At 39.8% G+C, this 18,653-nt stretch overlaps 1 protein-coding gene across 3 annotated transcripts in view; it reads right to left on the reverse strand.

The window, feature by feature from the left end:
• YAP1 (Yes1 associated transcriptional regulator) overlaps positions 1-18,653 on the reverse strand; it is an 82,740-nt gene that overhangs the window by 62,166 nt on the left and 1,921 nt on the right. For all 3 annotated transcript variants that reach the window (XM_042839288.1, XM_042839289.1, XM_042839290.1), the window contains exon 2: positions 17,626-17,873. In XM_042839288.1, coding sequence (XP_042695222.1) covers positions 17,626-17,873 — 248 coding nt within the window. The remainder of the gene's footprint in view (positions 1-17,625; positions 17,874-18,653) is intronic.

Below are 18,653 nucleotides of genomic sequence, written 5' to 3' on the forward strand. Positions count from 1 at the left end.
GGTATATGTTGATTTTTTTTTCAGAATCAAACCTCTCACAGGTTTTGAAACCTTAACTGCCAAAATACCTCTGAACAGCATGCTGCAAGTATCAATTAAATAAGTTATCCTATGACCCCTTTTCTTGGAGAAGCCTGACTAGGTTACTCACTTCCAATATGTTTCTTGGTATAAAGTAAAATGTAGTGACAGAATGCAAACAGATTCTTCTGACAGAAGCAGACTGACCAAGTACTGTTAAGACGTGAGAATTCTGGTAACATCTTAGTAATTTTAATACTAAAACACTCACTAAAGAGGGTTTCATTAAAAGCAATCTGTAAATTAGTTTCAGTTAACTGTAAAATCAAATAGTATCCATCTTGACACAGTGCACTGTTTGAAAAGGAAATTAGTTATTAATTTTTTCTGTCTCTTACTAGGTGAACCTTTTGATTTATGTATCTGAAAGGGAATAAAATATTCACAGCAGAGTTGAATACATCTTGTAATGAACACATAGACTGGAACTATTTGCCCTATCATCACGTAGTAGAAAAGTTAATTAAAGCACTCAAGGTTGACTTTGGTTTTACACAGCACAGCATTTAAACCAAGCAGGTCAACTGGAAGAACAAGTCATATATCAAAAAAAGGGCTGTGTTCGGAAAGGAAGAGCTTGAATTTTTATTCTGGTCTTTGATATTAACTGTAACTACAACTGTTCACCCAAGGAAATGCACTGAACATCATACAATTTGTAAAACATTATGTTTGTAAAATAGTAAGATACATGCTTGATTTCTTTGTTATTAATCAATTCCTCCAAGAATAAACCACAACCAATTCCCACACTAGCAGACCTACGCCTGCACATTCCTTGTTTTCTTTTTTCCCCACATCAACTCCCCTTGGTCAGATGCTCAGTAGTTTTCCATCATTCCACCTAATAGGCCTATAGGAACAACTACAACTTGTATTTTCAGGAAGAAAAAAAAAAATGCCGCCTAAAAGAAGACTATCCCTCTTCTCAGGCTTCTAAATCAACCCTAACTCGACTATAGGAACAAAGCAGTAGTGTGCAGCTATGCCGCAGAGAAGAGTAACACACCGTATTGCACGGGCATAAGATTATCATTTTGAACTGTCATTTCTGCTTACAACTAAGTTAAATCATAGCCCGTGTTATTGCTTTTGTGGAACAGTTTTGTTTCATACACAAGGGAGAAATGAAGAAATTCCAGTCCTGCCTTATTTCTCAGTTCCCTGTAAGCCCTTCCCACATCACCTGCTCTATGAATTTGTACCTTGCTCTACAGCCCAATTTAGCTGGTAGCTTTGCTTCAACAACCTGCAAGCTTCTGCTGTAGGTGCGGTTACTAACAGAATGTGACTGCTCTTTCCTTATTAAAGCTCCATCTGGTTACTAATTGTTTTACTGACATATACTTCTATATCTGAAATTCTTCATATTCTCACCCCTCATTACAAGTTGTCCAACATTTCTTCTTGCCAAGATTTAAAATCCCACTAAAGGGCTGAACAGATCAAAACCCTGTTCAACATTTCAACTCAAATTTATCTTCCTCCCAGTGCTTTTTATGAAAACACAGCATTTCGGGTCCTCCAATTTAGCCCAACTTCAGTTCCGATAAAATGCTGAAGAAAGTAAGGATTCTAGGCCAAGGCAACAAAATTTAGTTTCAGAGTTGCCTCGTTAGCAAATTAGCCATGTTAGCATAACACATTACAGAGGCTAATAGCTCAATTCAATTCCCAAGGTTGTTGCTTAGAATAAATATTAATAAATAAAAACACACACCTTGTTGACTTCAATTAAATTTAGTTCACACACCAAATTTGTAACCACAGCAAAGCCAAGTTTATGCATATAACTAGAACTATTTAAAAACAGCCTCAGACCTTGACATATCAGCTACAGAATGCATACTGCACACAGCTAAGTTTGTTTTTAAACTGCCAGTCTTAGAGTGTATATTTGTAGGACTGGATGAACTGAAGCTTAGTTCAGTTTCTGTGCAACAGGAAGGTGGTAACTGCACAGATGCCTATCTGTCATTCTATACGGAGCATGGGAACGTATATTCAACAACTGGAGGATCATTATAGAATTTGGATTCAAGAAGATATATATATAATATGTATAAATGTGCCTATTTCGTACTCTTGGAATGACTGTATGCAAAAATCAGTGAATTTGTTGACAATTAGCAACAGCAGAATACTGTTTAGAAATTGACTCAAGAATTAGACAGAGAGGTTTCAATAAAGTTTGCTTTTGAAATATCTATATAGCCTCTCCTGTACATGTAATTTTATCATTCAACTCAGCCATTGTACAGATGTTAAAAATATCGTTTCTCCAAATCACAGCACATGAGAGCTATGCCAGGCTCCTATGAAATCTCACATATCTATTGCAGACAATACAAATGCATCAAAACCTATTTGAAGCCACTCAGATGGAGCAATATAATACTATTCTAGTTCTCCATAAGAAATGATAATAATAGGATGCATTGCAGATAGCAGTATTGGCAGTAATTCTATATAAGGAAAAAAAAAAAGCAAAACAGACCTCAAAAACCTAAAAAACAAACCAACCCCTAAACAGCAAACCAACAAAGCAACTCCAACCTACTCACTATATCCCAAAGAGTAAAACGAAACTGTATTACTGGCTCCAAAACTGCATTTAGTCTTCTAGGAAATTATTACTATCAGTGCAAATGGGAAGGAGGAGACAACAACAAAAATCTATTGTACTCATTTTCTACAATCCTGTTACAGTCACTAATGCTGTACAATTATTTTAAAAGTTCCACGAACAACAAAAAAATGGTTTACGATGTCACTGGATATTAGATTAACAATTCTAAAATGCATTAGCAATACATTACAGTGTAGGGGCTTGTTTTGACTCAAGTAAAACTGGATTTCTGTGTCAGATGGAATAACTCCACATGCATTTCTCCAACAGCCACGCTGTTTTAAGGGCTTTGGTTACTCTCACTCACAGCCTCTCTCGACCACGTCCTCCCTCCAAGCAGTCATGCCATGAATTGGTTTAGAGAACTTAGGAGGTGAAAAAAATCCCTTACCAAAAACAAAGTAATGTATGGTCCACATGACGTAACTACACAAGTAACCATCTCAGCACAACAGCTACGACACTCAAGAGATGCTTTTGCAAAGTCTTCACTGTTTTCCCATGAGTTTTATTCCTACCCTGTGCTTTGTGACCCCCCCCCCTCCACTGACTTACAGGAAAAAATGAAGAGTAATTGTAGCAACAAGAAGCACAGATCAGGACCTAAAGCAGACCCCAAGTACCTTGGCAAACGTAACTGCTGTGTGCGTGTGTGTTTAACTGCAGACAGCTTGCACTATACAAACCCTGCTGGAACCCTCACACTGAATTCAGCTGCGAGGTTACACTTTAAGACTTTTTTTAACACATTAAAAACTAAGGGCACACTTTCTCAGTGGATTTACGTTTTTCTCTATTCTGTCTAGTCCAGAAACTGATAATTACAGTACACCAACAGTACAAATACGGAGGATGATTTCATAAACAAGTAGCAATTTCTTCTACAATTCCCTGTTATTATGACTTAAAACACACAGCACTGATCATTTAAGAACCATTTCACGTGCTAGGTGAAATGTGATTACCAAGCTGCATATACAGGAACCTGCCAGAGCTTCAAGTAAATTAAAACAAACTGCCTTAGTATGGTTACAATAGCAGGCATAAACCCAGAGAACTGATATACATCGATCAAGCATTCCAGGAAAGCATATGCAAGACTGTGGAGTACAGAAATCATGTGAACAACTTATTCTGTGCAAGATGCAAAGTGGGATGCCACCACACAATGCTATATGTTTGTACATCAAACAGTGATAAAGTTTCTTAATTTACTGCACTTAAAATACAAATGACCTGAAAAATCCTATCCAGATGTATGCTACTTCATGCACTTGGTTAGAAGAGAAGCTACATCTCATTTTAAAAGTCATTAGGTGTGAGTTGCTCATCAGGACCCGCACTAAAGGCTTCACTCTGTTGGAGAGAACCATTTTCTGAATGAGCTCATTAATGGAAGAACAACGGAAAGCTCCCAAGCAAAATTAATCAACTTTCACAGCTGGGAGAAGAAAGCTTCCATCTCACCTGTACTTGAATTTCTCAAGATATATATTTTGCCCATCTTCCAAATACCTTGGTATCACTTACTTCAGTGACAGTCAATATAATATACAGTCAATTAGAAACTTATACATTGTTAGTAGCAGCTAAATGGTAGATATTCCATTCTAGAAATGAATCTTTCATGGATTTTTTTTTTTAATGATATAAACAATGCATCATTTTATCACAGCACCATACTTCACTTTTGTTGGAGCAGCTCCCACACAAGGTCGAAGCAAGTACAGAAGATCTTCGCTTTAGAAGGCGAACACACCAACATTAAGTCTTCGCATCCCAGAGTTCATGCAGAAGACTCAAAATTCTGGAGACATAACCATAGCAAGCATTACGTTTCCCAAATTGGTGACTAGGAGATCTGATCTGATTAGTAACAGTAAGTTAAAAAAAAAAAAGAAGAAGAAAATCCACTTCCACAGAAGCCTGATACTAGTATATTTGCTGAAAAGATTTAGAAAAGATAATTTGCAGAATACAAGATCAATCCTGACAAGCACAGACAAGCATCAACTGTTCACTGTCACTTCCAAAATAAGAACTGAGCACTACTGATTGAAGCTGATAGGAGCCAAGTTCAGAACTGAAAAAGGCATTTCTTCATGCACTGGATAGATGACCAGTGAGATTTCTTGCCAAAGTGTAGAGTAGATGCTAAAAGTTCACATGGTGTCAAGAGAAGACAGCACAAGTCTTGGAGAATAGAGCTAGACAGAAATCGTGCCTGGATCATGATACTCCTGAAATGATAGTTGTAAACTGGAAAAGTACGCAGTGATGGTACCACGTATACTTACCCTGCTCTTTGTCCTTCCTAGAAATTTGCTCATGACAACTTGCCAGGAACAAGAAACTGTGCTGGACATGCACTTGGTCTGAATCAGCACGGGTATGTTTACAGATATGCTTTTGTACAGGAGCAAAACTGACAGGGCTCAGTTTTAAAACCTGAACATCCTATTGAGAACAGCAGCTAAAACTTAGAATAGCTACTTGTAAATGCCTCTATACTGCCAGCATTCCTATTTCCATGCCAACCATGCACCTTCCAATGTATTTCCTTTACGTAATCACTATATTTACACCTTAGACACATTACATAAAAATGCATATATGAAACAAAGCAACGTCGCCATCTGATTATGAGGTCAGCACTCCTGTGTCTGTCACAAGCCAAATACTGGCTCAGTAGAAACTGCTACAGAGTAACAGCTAGCAGGTTCTCAGTTCATCTGCAAAGCTGGACAGGAGCTAAGCAGCCCAATCGCTTTGGCAGACAAACGTTTTCTCTTTAGTAGAAAGACCTGTTGAAGTCAAAGTGGGAAGATGGCTTAGGAGGCACAACAACGGGATGGGCACCAATTGCTGAAGCACTACAGCCTGTATAACTTTTTTTTTTTTTTTTTTTTTTTTTTTTTTTTTTTTTAAATATTCAACTTTTCTTTTTGGACCCATCAGTTTGACAAAGCGCTTGCTTCCGAGAATTCACATCTCATTTAATTTTCTGTAGCTAGCAAAACAGACAAAGATTGTAGATGGAAGTTGAGAACTGAACCACATCATCTTCTTTTACACAAAATGCATCTCAGTTTGACTAAATCAAGCATACACACATGGACCCAAACACGGTAGGTGGGACTGTGCTATTTTAATCAACAGTGGGTAAGTAACTGAATGCCTGAACTGAATATTATCCTCAGTGCTCATACCCTCCGATCACAACCGCAGTAGGGGCAATACAGACCAAGTATAAGTACCTATAGAGGTAGGTGGATGCTACCGACCAGCTACTTCTCAAGAAGTCTGCGATGGAGAGAATGAACCCCTCACGATACAGAGTCAGGCTTGCTACTCCATGTGGACCGTCACAAGTCCATGGAGCCAGGTGACATCCACCCGAGTGTGCTGAAGGAGCTGGCAGAGGTGACTATCAAGCTTTCCACCACCTATCAGCACTGCTGCTCAACCAGAGAGGTCCCAGAGGATTGGAGGCTTGCCAACATAACTTCTATCTACAAGGGTTGTGAGGAGGACCTGGGAAACTACAGGCATGTCAGCCTTACCTCAATGGTAGTGAAGGTTATGAAACAGATCTTACTGATTGCTATCGCACAGCCCATGTGGGACAGTCAGAGGATCAGGCCCAGCCAGCATGGGTTCATGAAAGGCAGGTCCTGCTTAACCAATCTGATCTCCTCCTATGACAAGGTGACCAACCTGGCAAATGATGATGTAGCCTACCTAGACATCAGCAAAGCCTTAGACACTATCTCCCACAGTACGCTCCTGGAGAGGCTGGAAGCTCATGGCCTGGGCAGGTACACTCTTTGCTGGGTAAAGAACTGGCTGGAGAGTGAGGCCCAGATAGTAATGGTGGATGGAATGAAACCCAGCTGATGACTGGTCACAGGTGGTGCTCCCAAAGGTACTGGGGCCTATCCTGTTTAATATCTTCATTGATTCTGAATGGAAGGAAGCATACCCTCAGTAAGTTAGCAAATGACACCAAGCTGCAGGGAAGTATTAATCTGACTGAGAACAGAAAGGTCCTATAGAGGGATCTGGACAGGTTGAACTGATGGGCTGAGGCCAATGGAATTAAGATCAAGAAGACCAAGCACCATGTCCTATTAAGTCGTAACAATCCAGGCAACACTACAGGCTTGGGACAGAGCAGCTAGAAGACTGTGCAGAGGAAAAGAACCTGGGGCTGTAGGTCAGTGCTCAGCTGGACATGAGCCATCAGTGTACCCAGGTGGCCAAGAAGGCCAATAGTACCCTGGCTTGTATCAGAAATACTGTAGCCAGTAGGAGCAGGGAAGTGATCATCCTTCTGTACTCAGTTCTGGTGTGGCTGCACCTCAAATACTGTCTGTGTTCAGTGTTGGGCCCCTCACTACAAGATATTGAAGCCCTGGAGCACATTCAGAGAAGGGTAAGGAAGCGGGTCAGGGGTCTGGAGCACAAGTCTTATGAGGAATGGCTGAGAAAACTGGACTATTCAGTCTGGAAAAGAGGAGGCTCAAGGGAGACCTTATCACTCTACAACTATCTGAAGGGAGGTTGTGGTGAGGTGGAGGTCGGCCTCTTCTCTCATTTAACTAGCAATAGGACAAGATGGAATGGTCTCAAGTTATGCCAGGGAAGGTTCGTGTTGGATATTAGGAAAAAATTCTCCAAAAGAGGGGTCAGGCACTGAAATGGGCTGCCCATGGAGGTGGTTGAGTGTCTGCCCTGGAGATATTCAAGAAATGCATAGATCTGGTACTAAGGAACATGGTTTAGTGGGCAGCATTGGATGGTTGCACTAGATGGTCTTAAGGTCTCTTCCAACCTTAACGATTCTGTGATTCTACATTAATTAAAAGCATCACATATAAGCAAATGTAATTCTGTAGATAGCTCATAAACAATTTTACAAAGTTACAGAAAAATTATGCGCAGATCTTGACAAAGCAACAAGCATCAGAACCAGAATCTCACACATTTCAAATCAATCTCATACAAACTTGTTCTGTGTACACAAAAACATGCTCAGTGGCTTCTTTTGGAGATGAAGCAGTTTTTCAATTAAGTTTATTTACTTAAAGTCTGCCCATTACAAAAGCCAGCATTTTCACTGTACTGAAGTCCCTCACCAGTTCAATAAGTTAGCTGTGACCTTGGTTTAGAAAGCACTTAAAATCCTCCTCCTTCAGTTTCACGGAGCAAGCATTTGAAGGCATTCAGAAGGGGCAGAAGTTGGCACTAAGTCTACACTCCTACTGCAGTAGGACTGCAGAGAATCAGTTAAAGCTCACAGGCGACCTCTGCGTCGTTCACCATCACAGCATAAACAGATTTCAAACTGCAGCCTTGAGCAAAAGGCACACTAACTGCTGCACCAGAAGAAACAAACTTCTGCCCACTCCTATTCCAATGCAACTTTAAGGAGATGGACAACGGAGGCCACAACTTTTGAACGGAAGAATATTTTTTTCCTGGACACTTTTCCACACACAACTGTCCAAATTCCTCAGCAAATATCCATAACACAAAGCTGATCGTGTTAGGAGCCACCAATTCATTTAATAAATAATTATATTTAAAAAGCAGAAATATGAGTTGCAGAATATTTCTGATGAATATAATTAAGTTTTCCTTTGACCCTGCTAATAGATAGGCTAAAATGTTAATTCTTAACCAACTGTTTAAGGTCCATTTCACATTTTGTCTTCCTTATGACCTAACCAGTGACTAAATTATCAGGATATTGTAAAACATACAACAGATCTTTTTTCCAGTTATTAGTCATTACAGTAAAAACCACAATAAAAAAGCCCACAAGCATACAGACTGTAAGAGTTCTCTTAATCCTACAGATCTGAAAGTTTCTGTCCTCTATGAACTAATAATTATTTGGTTCCAATATCTTAGTTCTCCTTCAGGACAGCTTCAAAGTATGATTCCCTTAAGAATGGAAAACCTGAAAGACCAGTTATGAAAGTGAACACTTCCTTCACTCCAAATCTTTAACTCACTGGATTGAAGAGTTAAGAAATTAAGTACATGTGTACTTGGGGACAGAAGCAGGAAAATGAAGCATAGGTCTACACTGATGACATGTAATTATGTCAACAGCAGTCTAAGAAACAGCTCTTAGAAATCTATCTGGATGCAAACTAGAATGCAGGCAATTTTAGCTTAGTCAGGTTCTTGTGTACAAAGCATTGTAACCATGGAAGGCACTGCTCACTGATCTCACTAAGACTGCAAGCCTTTAAAACCTTTTACTGTTAAACAAATGTAATTCATCCTGACCTAAAGACAAGCACAGAAGGATCGCTTAAAATGCAACAGTTTCTTTTTTCTTCATAGGCATATGTATTTTTTTCCTTATGTATCTATGAATGGCCTATAAAGTCGGATATAGAAGATCATATCCAAGCTGCCAGACTGAGAAGATTCACATCCGATATGGAACCACTGTTGCATTTTGAAACTCCAGCCAGAGACCAAAAAGCCGAGCACTGTCTCAAAAGGCAAACAATCTGCACTGTACCACACAGTCTACTTCCATTTTGTTTCAACAGTAAGACTTCCTCCACAAAATATTTTTACCAGTCTTCACTCCAAGAAAAGTTTTGTTGGCCACGATTCTTCAGTTTCACATTTTCTGCCTAATAACCTTTAATACTTCAGATTACACTTTTGTAAATACACCTCATTCCATATCCTTAATTCAGGGCAAAGCTGTTTACTCTGGTAAAGTTTTCCAAATAACAGAACATTTAAAACACACCATTAATTGTGTATATACTGGACATTTACATCTACACCAACTATGCTATACATTCAGTAAGAGTGGAAGGAAGTTCCTTTGTGCTCTGAAGAGATCAGATGTTAGAATGAGCATAATTACAGAATATGTGCCAACCAAACTTTTAAACAATGAACGTCAGAATAGAAAAGATTTTTTGAGAAGCTGTGAGGAAAACATATTTAGTATGAAAACTCACCTACTGAGTTGCTCTTTTGTCCCCCTTTACTCAAACAATTCCATTCTGCAGATACAACCTGTGCTTGTTTGCTTTCATATAATGCGTTAGTATGTTATAAATGTCTAATTTTACAACATGTCCAGAAATACGAAAAGTTTACTTAACAATTCAGTTACAACAAGTAATTAGAAAGGAAAAGGCATCCTTGAAGCAGTAACTATTTAAATAAACTCTTCTTACAGACAGAGTACCAAGAAAGCTCTCCATAAATCAGAACTGCTTAGAGATAAACTAGCAATAGTAAATGACCTTTATTTGACTTCCCTATAAAACAGTTCAGAAGGAAAAAAAAAAAACTCTGGATTCACAACCTCAGTGTAATAATCAATAACTAAACTTAGTGCTAACACTGCACTGAGCTAGCAAACAGCATGCCAGAGTCTCAACAAAAGCGATCTGGTCTTTCACTATGACACAGCAAAGTCTCAGTAAAATTAAAGCAAAGTCCAAGACTGTTTTCAAGACAGCTTTGTTTCCTTAGCAACATCCATGACAGACAGGCAGTATACTGGTAAGATCTTACTCTGCAAGGAAGCTTCATGTTACCTAGCTTTACTTCCCTGAAACACAGCCTGCAGTAACAGCGAACAGATTAAATCCCAGCTGAGTGAATCCCAGAGAAAAGACTCCAAGAAGCACTTCAGGAGGCCATGAAACAGTGACACAGTCTCGTTACGCTGGAACAGGCTTTGGGGCAGAGGGAGCCATCAGTCCGTGCTGGCCGCAGCCACCCTGTGCTTCTGTGTTCCTCACCACATCTGTGGGGCACTTGCCAGAGGACTGCTGCACACAGACAGCTTTCTAAATTCCCTGCATGCAACCAAATGAAATTTTCTCAAAGAATTGCCAAAGAAGCCAGGCCATTTAAAAGTATGGGGGCTTACATAATTACACACAGCCTGATTGGAAAAAAAAAAACACAAAGAAAAACAAACACACACAAACAAGAAGAACCAAAACCAAAGAGGGGAGAACAATATATATATATTTTTTTACAAATAGCTTATACAAAATAGCAAAAGTCAGTGAGTTCCACCATTAACAAATTTTACTGCATGTATGCCTGTACTGTACAAACAGCAAATGTAATTACATTGGAATTCACAAAAACACTAAGAAAGAAAGTTAATAGAACTGAGTAAGCTATCAGTTTCAAGAGGTTAAACAAAATCTAATTACATCATCTGAATTTGCTCCCATCTGTGAAGATAAACACATGCAGTGGTCTGGCCACATACAAGAACAGGAGAATCATCCCAATTTTGGTTGACGTCTCTCCATGGTCATTTACCTCAATTTTGTTTTTTTCCTTTGGTTGGATAAGGGAGGGTCTACGCATCCATTCCAAATCAAGAGCCGAACTCAATCTGCTTGCAGTTAATATTGACTTGTTTTAATAGTTAATGTTGCATTTCAACACCAAGTAACAAATCTTCATCTCCTGGGCATCATCCGATTACTGCTGGCGTCCAATACATGGAAGCGTTTCCTCAGGAACAAACTAGGATCAAATATTCTGCTTTCCCACTACATGTGACCCATTGAGGTCCTGCAGTCAGGCATTCCAGCGTACCCAGTGCTAACAAGTTACTTAGTCTGAGAGTCTGCTGCAGGAATGGATAAACTCGAGTGAAAATTTTGCTTGCTCTGTGTTAGCTTTTAAAAATACGCAGCTGATGTGCCACAAGCTCAGGGCTTTGCCTTTGGAATTTTACACCTACTGATTTTTCTCACTTGCAGAAAAGGAGAAATAAGGGAGCAAAAGACAAATGTTGTAAAAGCAGGCATGATTTTTTCCACATGCCACTCAGGAGTTCAACTGCATTTACCCATTAGGAATAGCTCTGATAAAAAGGGGGGGGGCAGGCGTCTGTCTGGGTTTCACAGGAGATTTCAAACGAACAACATTCTATTATCTTACTGCTTTCCAGTGAATGGAAATGTTCATGATGAGACTAATAGGTTGCAGATTACCCTACGCCATAAAGTAGATGACTACAAAAAGAAACAAAAACAAATGACTGCAGTTCTTTGTCATCTTCAACATTCACAATAAGAAAGGGTATGAAAGGATAAGAGAATCTGGAAGATGCTCATCTGGATTGGTATTGGATTCTTGTTTGTATTTAGAAGAGGTCAATTGCTGAGCATTCCACAGTGGTACAATTGCTCCCACAGAGCTTGATGCTATTACTTCTTTTAAGAAAACAGAACTTGACAAAATCTTTAAAACTGGAACAGAAGAAGCATGCTTTTTAAATATGGAATTCTAATTAAACCAGTAGTAGAAGCCTTTAAATACTAATCAGAGAGTCTCTAAGATTTGTCATTAAAAGAGAATGGTTAATAAAGATCTACAATCATGATTACAGCTGTCAATGTATTACAGTTTTCAGACCACATTAAGATAAAACATCTCAAATCAGATGTAGGAGATAGGTGAGCATGACTACAAAGCAGTATTATGTATTTGAAGAATACAAAAAAAAAAAATTACATTGGTGTTCTCAGTAGCAAAATAAGAGGCAATTCTTCCCAGTTCCATAATAGAAGTTGAAAGGCTTAGTTTTTATGCTTGATATTTGAAACAACCACTTTTTTCCATCTTAATGAAAACCGTGTTAATACAATCTTGCTCTGCCAGGTACGGTGCTGCCTTCTCTCTCCAGTGCGTGCACTCAGATCCTATCTAGATCTGGAAGAATTACATTCACCATTTCCTGCAGCTGGCCCACGCTTCCCTCCAGCATTAGCAGCTCTCAGCACAAGTGTGATCCAGTGCCTTTTAGAAGCCATGGAAAAGTTTCAATAGGCACTGAATCAGACACTTACGCACAAAAGATTATTAACAGAGATACTACTGAGAGGCAAAACCTGAGGGAAGAAGAAGAGTACAGAAAAGCAGACAATTAAAAAAATTCCTCAGAAACTTTAATTGTTATCTTACAACTGCCACAAATTCTGTATTTCTCTCCAGTTCTGTTTTCTTCTGAGGATGATTAATATTGATACACTTATAAATAAAAGAAAAATATATTAGTGAAAACCACAGAGTACGTTTTCTGTTTACATAAAATCACAACAGTTTATTAAAACTGTTTTTGGAACAGTCTTATGAAATTATCTTGTATGGAAGGGTACTGAATGCAAAGATACTATCATGCAGTACATCTGCAATTTTTCTTAAGCAAAACAAAGCCAAGCACAAGAAAAGCACTGTGGGCCATGCCTTTCACTGATGCCCACCCACTAAGCTGCCTGCGCGTTCTCTGAATTGGCTGAACTGGAGGTGCACTTTCATCCTCCTCCCAGTCGCAGTATTAACACTAATCAGGAAGGTTTGCCCTTCTTCTTTCTCCCTTTTAAAGATACAGAAATCTCCAGTACGTGTTCAGAATAGTTAGTATTGTGGTTCTCTCAAAGAACAGATTTAAGAACTCAAGTAAGAGGCAGAAGGAAAAATATGCACTTAGTACTGATGTTCCAAGACCAAAAATCTAAAAATTGTCAAAAAAAAAAGCCAACAGACCACATTCTGCACTACTTTAAAAGCCTTTTAGCTCATATCTCTCTTCTTTAGCTATGTTCGAAAGTGACAGTGACTATTTTGCACAAATCTCTTGGATTCATTTTTTTTTTTTTTTTGTCAGTCAATGACCTGAATGTTTTCATAATCCACCAATACCAAAATAAAATTACTTTGACATTCAGCGAACAGAAAAAGCCTTCAACTTCTTTTTAAGCTAAAAAGTACAAAAATTAGTCAAACTCATCAAAAGCAGTGGTTGCGGCTTTGGTTTCCAACAGTACAGCTCTTTTACTGTCTAACTAATTTGAACCGCAGAGCCATAAACACGAGAGCTCCCAGTAACTGATGATTCCAAACACGCACACATCGGTGCTCGGTAAAATGCACAAGCGTGGCAGCAACAATTCCAGTAGAGATTTTCTGCCCTGGATGAAGAAGATTAGTCTGGTGAGCTGAGGAAGAGCAGGAAGAAAGGCGCAGATGGTACAGCTGTCGCGGTTTGCTCCAGATAGGAACAAAAATAGAGATGTGAAAGAAATGTAACAGCACTGCTGGTTACTTCTCATGTAGGACAAAACACTCGTGTATACTTGGGGTCCCACGAGTTAAAGAAAGAAAACAAGTTATCAACAAACCTCCCTGCTATCTCAAAACCATTTTGCTTGGCTCCACCCAGCCATGCCTCCGTATGAAGCAGGTGAGAAATGTGTAACAACCATCTATTTCCAAGGCTTCTGCCAGATGGGTAAACACCTCCATCACACCCACAGATACTAATGAAAACCACCTTGGCCTCCCTCAGGAAGTCATTCAACACTTCACAGAAAAAAAATAGGAAGTTGTTGATAAACTGCTTGCAAGAACTACTTCCTGTAGGAAAAGTAATTACAAGACTTGTTTGCTGGACAATCAGTTAACTTTCCTTCACACTACGAAATGTAAGCGTTGCACAACCTTTGTAAGAATCGAAAGCATCCCACTAAGTTAAAACTATCCAACAGTAATTCTGAACCTGAACATACCCAGATTTCTTCTTTCTGGAAGTTGCTGTCTGTGTCTCCCCCAGCACATTATCTTTTGCCTAGAGTGACCCGCTACCTTCCTCTGTAGTTCACCGAAATGTCAACCAGCAGCTGGCGAGCAGGAAGTGGTTAAAAAGCAATGCAGTTGACATCGCCACAGAAACCAAGCAAACCTCCTTTATGGCATGCTTAAGAATGGGCTGAAGTGTACTGCACTGCAATGCTGAGATGACTCAGATGTGACCGCTCACAAACCAGGCGAGTCTCAACTGATCAGTTCTGTGTAAGTAGCAGTTTCAGTTTTTAAAAAAAATAAGGATAGTTTTACCAAAATCTGCATTTCCACCAAAGGAAAATTATACTCAAGAGTCGCTGTCATAACAATGAGATGAGCACTGAGGAGTGGAATTCCAGCAAATCTTACGCTGAGCATTCGGACATAACGGGGTTTATTTGTCTGGATGACAGACTGACTTCCCAGATTCCATACTACGACTCTCACCCTACTTTAACATGTACTAATGTGTGCGTTGTGTATCCTACCTACACACACACACACAGTTATTTGGCCAAACAACTATTTTCTTCCCCATTCCTTCTATTATTTCACCAGACCAGGCTGCCCAGAGCCACATCCAGCCTGGCCCTGAAAGCTGCTAGGGATGGGGCATCCACTTTGACCCACTGATTAGTGGAAGTGACTAAAATCTTTGCAGTACAATACTCAGTTTTACATTATTCTATTTGCAATATAGCACATTATGATAACTATAACCATAAGGCCTACTGACATCTGGAAAAAATCTATTACCATTACCTATTCTGCAAAGATCTTTCTAGAGCTTGATTACCAGACTGTTCACACAGTGGCTACAGAACAAATGGAAACAAAGAGCAACGCAGCTGAATGCTTGGAAGAGGCTGAAAAATCAGCATATGGTAGAAGGAATCACATCACATTTATTCAGCTTCAGGAATTTCAGTCCTCGTGCTTTGAGCAGAAGCTTAAGGCACAACCAGATGAGACATGATTGTAACAGGCTTGCACATTTGAGACAGAACTTGTCACTCAGCACTTGAAAAAAGACTCCTGAAACATAAACTTTCTACTTAAAATTTCTTTGAACTTCTTAAAAATCGAATACTAGCAAAACATTTGCTTTGTAATTTTTCTTTTATACAAATCTTAACGGACTCCAATGAAGTTAGGGGATCTCACCTGCAGACAGCACTGAACGACCTTTTAGGGGCAACAACGCTTGGCGAACAGAACGTAACAGTCTTCAGAACTGTCCTCATTAGACTCTCCCATACCACAGCATCACCCAAGGAAAGCCAAAAGAAAACAGCCCATTAAGCTGTTTAAAATCTCCAAGGTCAGCATGTGACCCAGCAGGGAGAGGTTCAGAAAGTACAGCCTTTATTTTCACTCCTAACAACCTGGTTTGTTTCCACTCCTTTCCCCTTCAAGACACATCCTTCACAGCTAGCAGCTCTTTCAATCATTTACTTTGGATGTCTGATTGAGAACAAACGATCTTGCTCATGCAGATGAGTTTGCCAGACTTGTGTGTACTTTCCAGTCTCAGGCTCTTTATTGTTCTTGTTGAAACCTGATCCTTTGAAATGGATACCAGAACACCAAGAGAGGACAAAAAAAGCTTGCAAAAAAAAGGAAAAGATTTTTTGGTGGTAATAACGAAACTGCAGAAAAGCTTTCCAAGATCAAAACTATCACTAATTTCACTTCAATAGCCACAATTAAAAAAAAAAAAAAAAAAAAAAAATCAACAACAAAATTAACTTTTTACGTAAAGACACTTTGCACCTCTCAAACTGCTCTACTTTTTAAAAAAATGTTATCAGAAACAATTGTGACAGCAAACTTGAAAACAACTGCTTTCCGTGACTGGTAAGCTGCTCTTAAAGAGTTTTCACCAGCACAGTCAAAACAACTAAACCTGCTTTTCACTGAAGAACTCAGCCTGTGCTTTCCTCAAGGCCCAACCAGCTACCAATCTCGAATGGCACAAACTTGCATTGTTCCCAAAATTCTACTTGTGCCCACTGAAGAATGCATTCTGGAACACACTGATTTGTTAAAGTCTAGCAAAGAAGGCATCACATCATTGACAACTTCATGCAATTCTCATTTTTGCTTTTCTAATGCAAAATTATTGTTTTCAAAAATTGGCATTAAGGCTCAAACAATTTGACAACTGCTGCAACTCAGTTTGGGTTCTGATAAGTGATATTAATTTCTCCTTATGAAAACACCACTGTAGGAATAAGTAAGAGTTTTAAGAAATTCTACAGTGTCCATTTTTACTGAAGGCAACAGATTAGTTTTAAAAGCAACATTTGATTGAAGTATCTGAGTTTGTATCAGTGATAGCTTTAGCAAGAAAGGTAGGAATACAGATATTTTATTTGGCAGAAGCAAGTTTTACGTAAATAACACACTGTGCTGCCTCTCCCCTCTCCCAGCCCTGGAAACGACACACAATGGATTATTTAGAGCCTTCCAGTTCAATAAAATATTCAAAATACAGTCAAAGTATCTGAAGGCCAATCACATGTCCTGGTGGGCACGCTTTCAGAATGAAGGACAAGCTTCTGCTGTTCTAGGGATGGAAAGAAAACCCAACGCTCCCCAATGGTCTGGCTGCCACGTGGCTGGCATATGCCACCTCTCCTCTGTTCTACAGAAGGTGGTACTGATTTCACTGCACAAAAAAGCCACAGCCAGAAGAAGAAACAGCGTTAGAAGTTCTGCAATTCCCATTTCACTGCAAGGAAGGCAGATGGGTTCAGAGTTACAGACCCAAATACTGTTATCAAACACATACGTTCATGTCCTCATGAGTACAGAGCAGGCAAAAATGTTTTGACTCTGCATTTACACAATTGTACTTAGTGATAAAATAAGAAGTCCTGACATGTTCCCGCCACAACAGAGTCTAAAGTTACTTTATTACAGTTTTACATCTGTAACATAAAAATAAGGTATAATGTATTTTGACCCAAATGAGAAAGCTGGCAAGATCCAGCAAGTGGAAGAGTCACGTCGTTCAAAAATCTCTACATGCATTTCACTCGTTTTCAGTGCACAATGTAACATACAACATTCTTCAACCAAGACTAAGATGGGATAAATACTCATTGAGCATCACACAATTTCCAGACAGAGTAGAACTGATATGGGAGAATTCCTAAGCGGTAGGATCTTTTCTCCTACTAAAAATCAGGAGGTTGTTTCTAAGACTTGTATTTCAAAGAAAAATTCAAATACTTAAATAACAACAACCAAAAAAGTATACTTACTTAAGGAAGTATCTCTGTCCAGATGGTGTCTTGGCCATCTCCCAGCCCGGTGGCAGAGGTACATCATCAGGGATCTCAAACGAAGACTGGCGGAGATGCTGAGAAGACGGCGCTCCAGGTCCAGTCACTACTCCAGAGGGTGTGAGCGTGCCAGGGGACACGGCCCCCAGCTGCAGGGATGCCGGAGAGGAATGAGCACGGACGTGCTGAGGGGTCAGGGCTCCTGCTGTCCCTGCATCAGTGCTGGCCTGTCGGGAGTGAAAGGATTCCCATTCAGATTTCTGTACTTCAGCAGAAACGCATCTGTCCTGTTGCATTTCTGTCCAAAGGCACTGCTCTTTCAAGGAATCTTTCAGATGAAATTCCCGAGTTGGTCTTTCTAAAGTTACGCGTATTTTGCAGTTGGTTAATTTGCATCAGACAAGTCCCCGTACAAGCCAAGAAATATCAACTATAAGTATTCAGTAACTGCTTTAAGTTCTGTGTTGAAAACTGAAGTTCTTGCCCCTTGGTGCAGGCTTCAGGCAGCCTACAGCCAGCATACTGAGCACGGCACGCTGCGTGGCTCATTGCTGGGCTGCACCCACCCATCACCATCACTTTCTGCTGACGGAGGTAATTTTCCACCACCTTATTGAAATGGGGGTGTGGGGTGCAAGGACACCCACACATAAACCTTCTGCATGGGTTTAAGGAACGGGCAAAGAGAAAAGTAAGAGAGATGTGTCCGTTGATGGCAATGAGCCCCAAGAGACAGAGAACTCCTGAACTCAACCACCAGAGCTACAAAAGGCTGAGCGCAGAATTTCCTAACCTGCACACCAACTGCTCTTTAAGGGCACTCACAAAGAGCCTGCCAGTGCTTTATCTAAAGAAAGCTTCCGCAAACTGTTTGACCAGTCAATCAGAAGTGACTCAGAGACCATTCACAGAACTGCCAGACTGAAGCACGAGAGCTTCTTTGGCAGTAGGAAATATATGTCCAAAGCCAAAAAGACAAAGCAGACCTGAAAGCTGGGTTTAAATCC

Source organism: Centrocercus urophasianus, unplaced genomic scaffold (genome assembly GCF_019232065.1).
Source record: "Centrocercus urophasianus isolate 14NV4802_14NV808 unplaced genomic scaffold, USGS_Curo_1.0 seq_9, whole genome shotgun sequence".
Classification (NCBI taxonomy): Eukaryota; Metazoa; Chordata; class Aves; order Galliformes; family Phasianidae; genus Centrocercus; species Centrocercus urophasianus.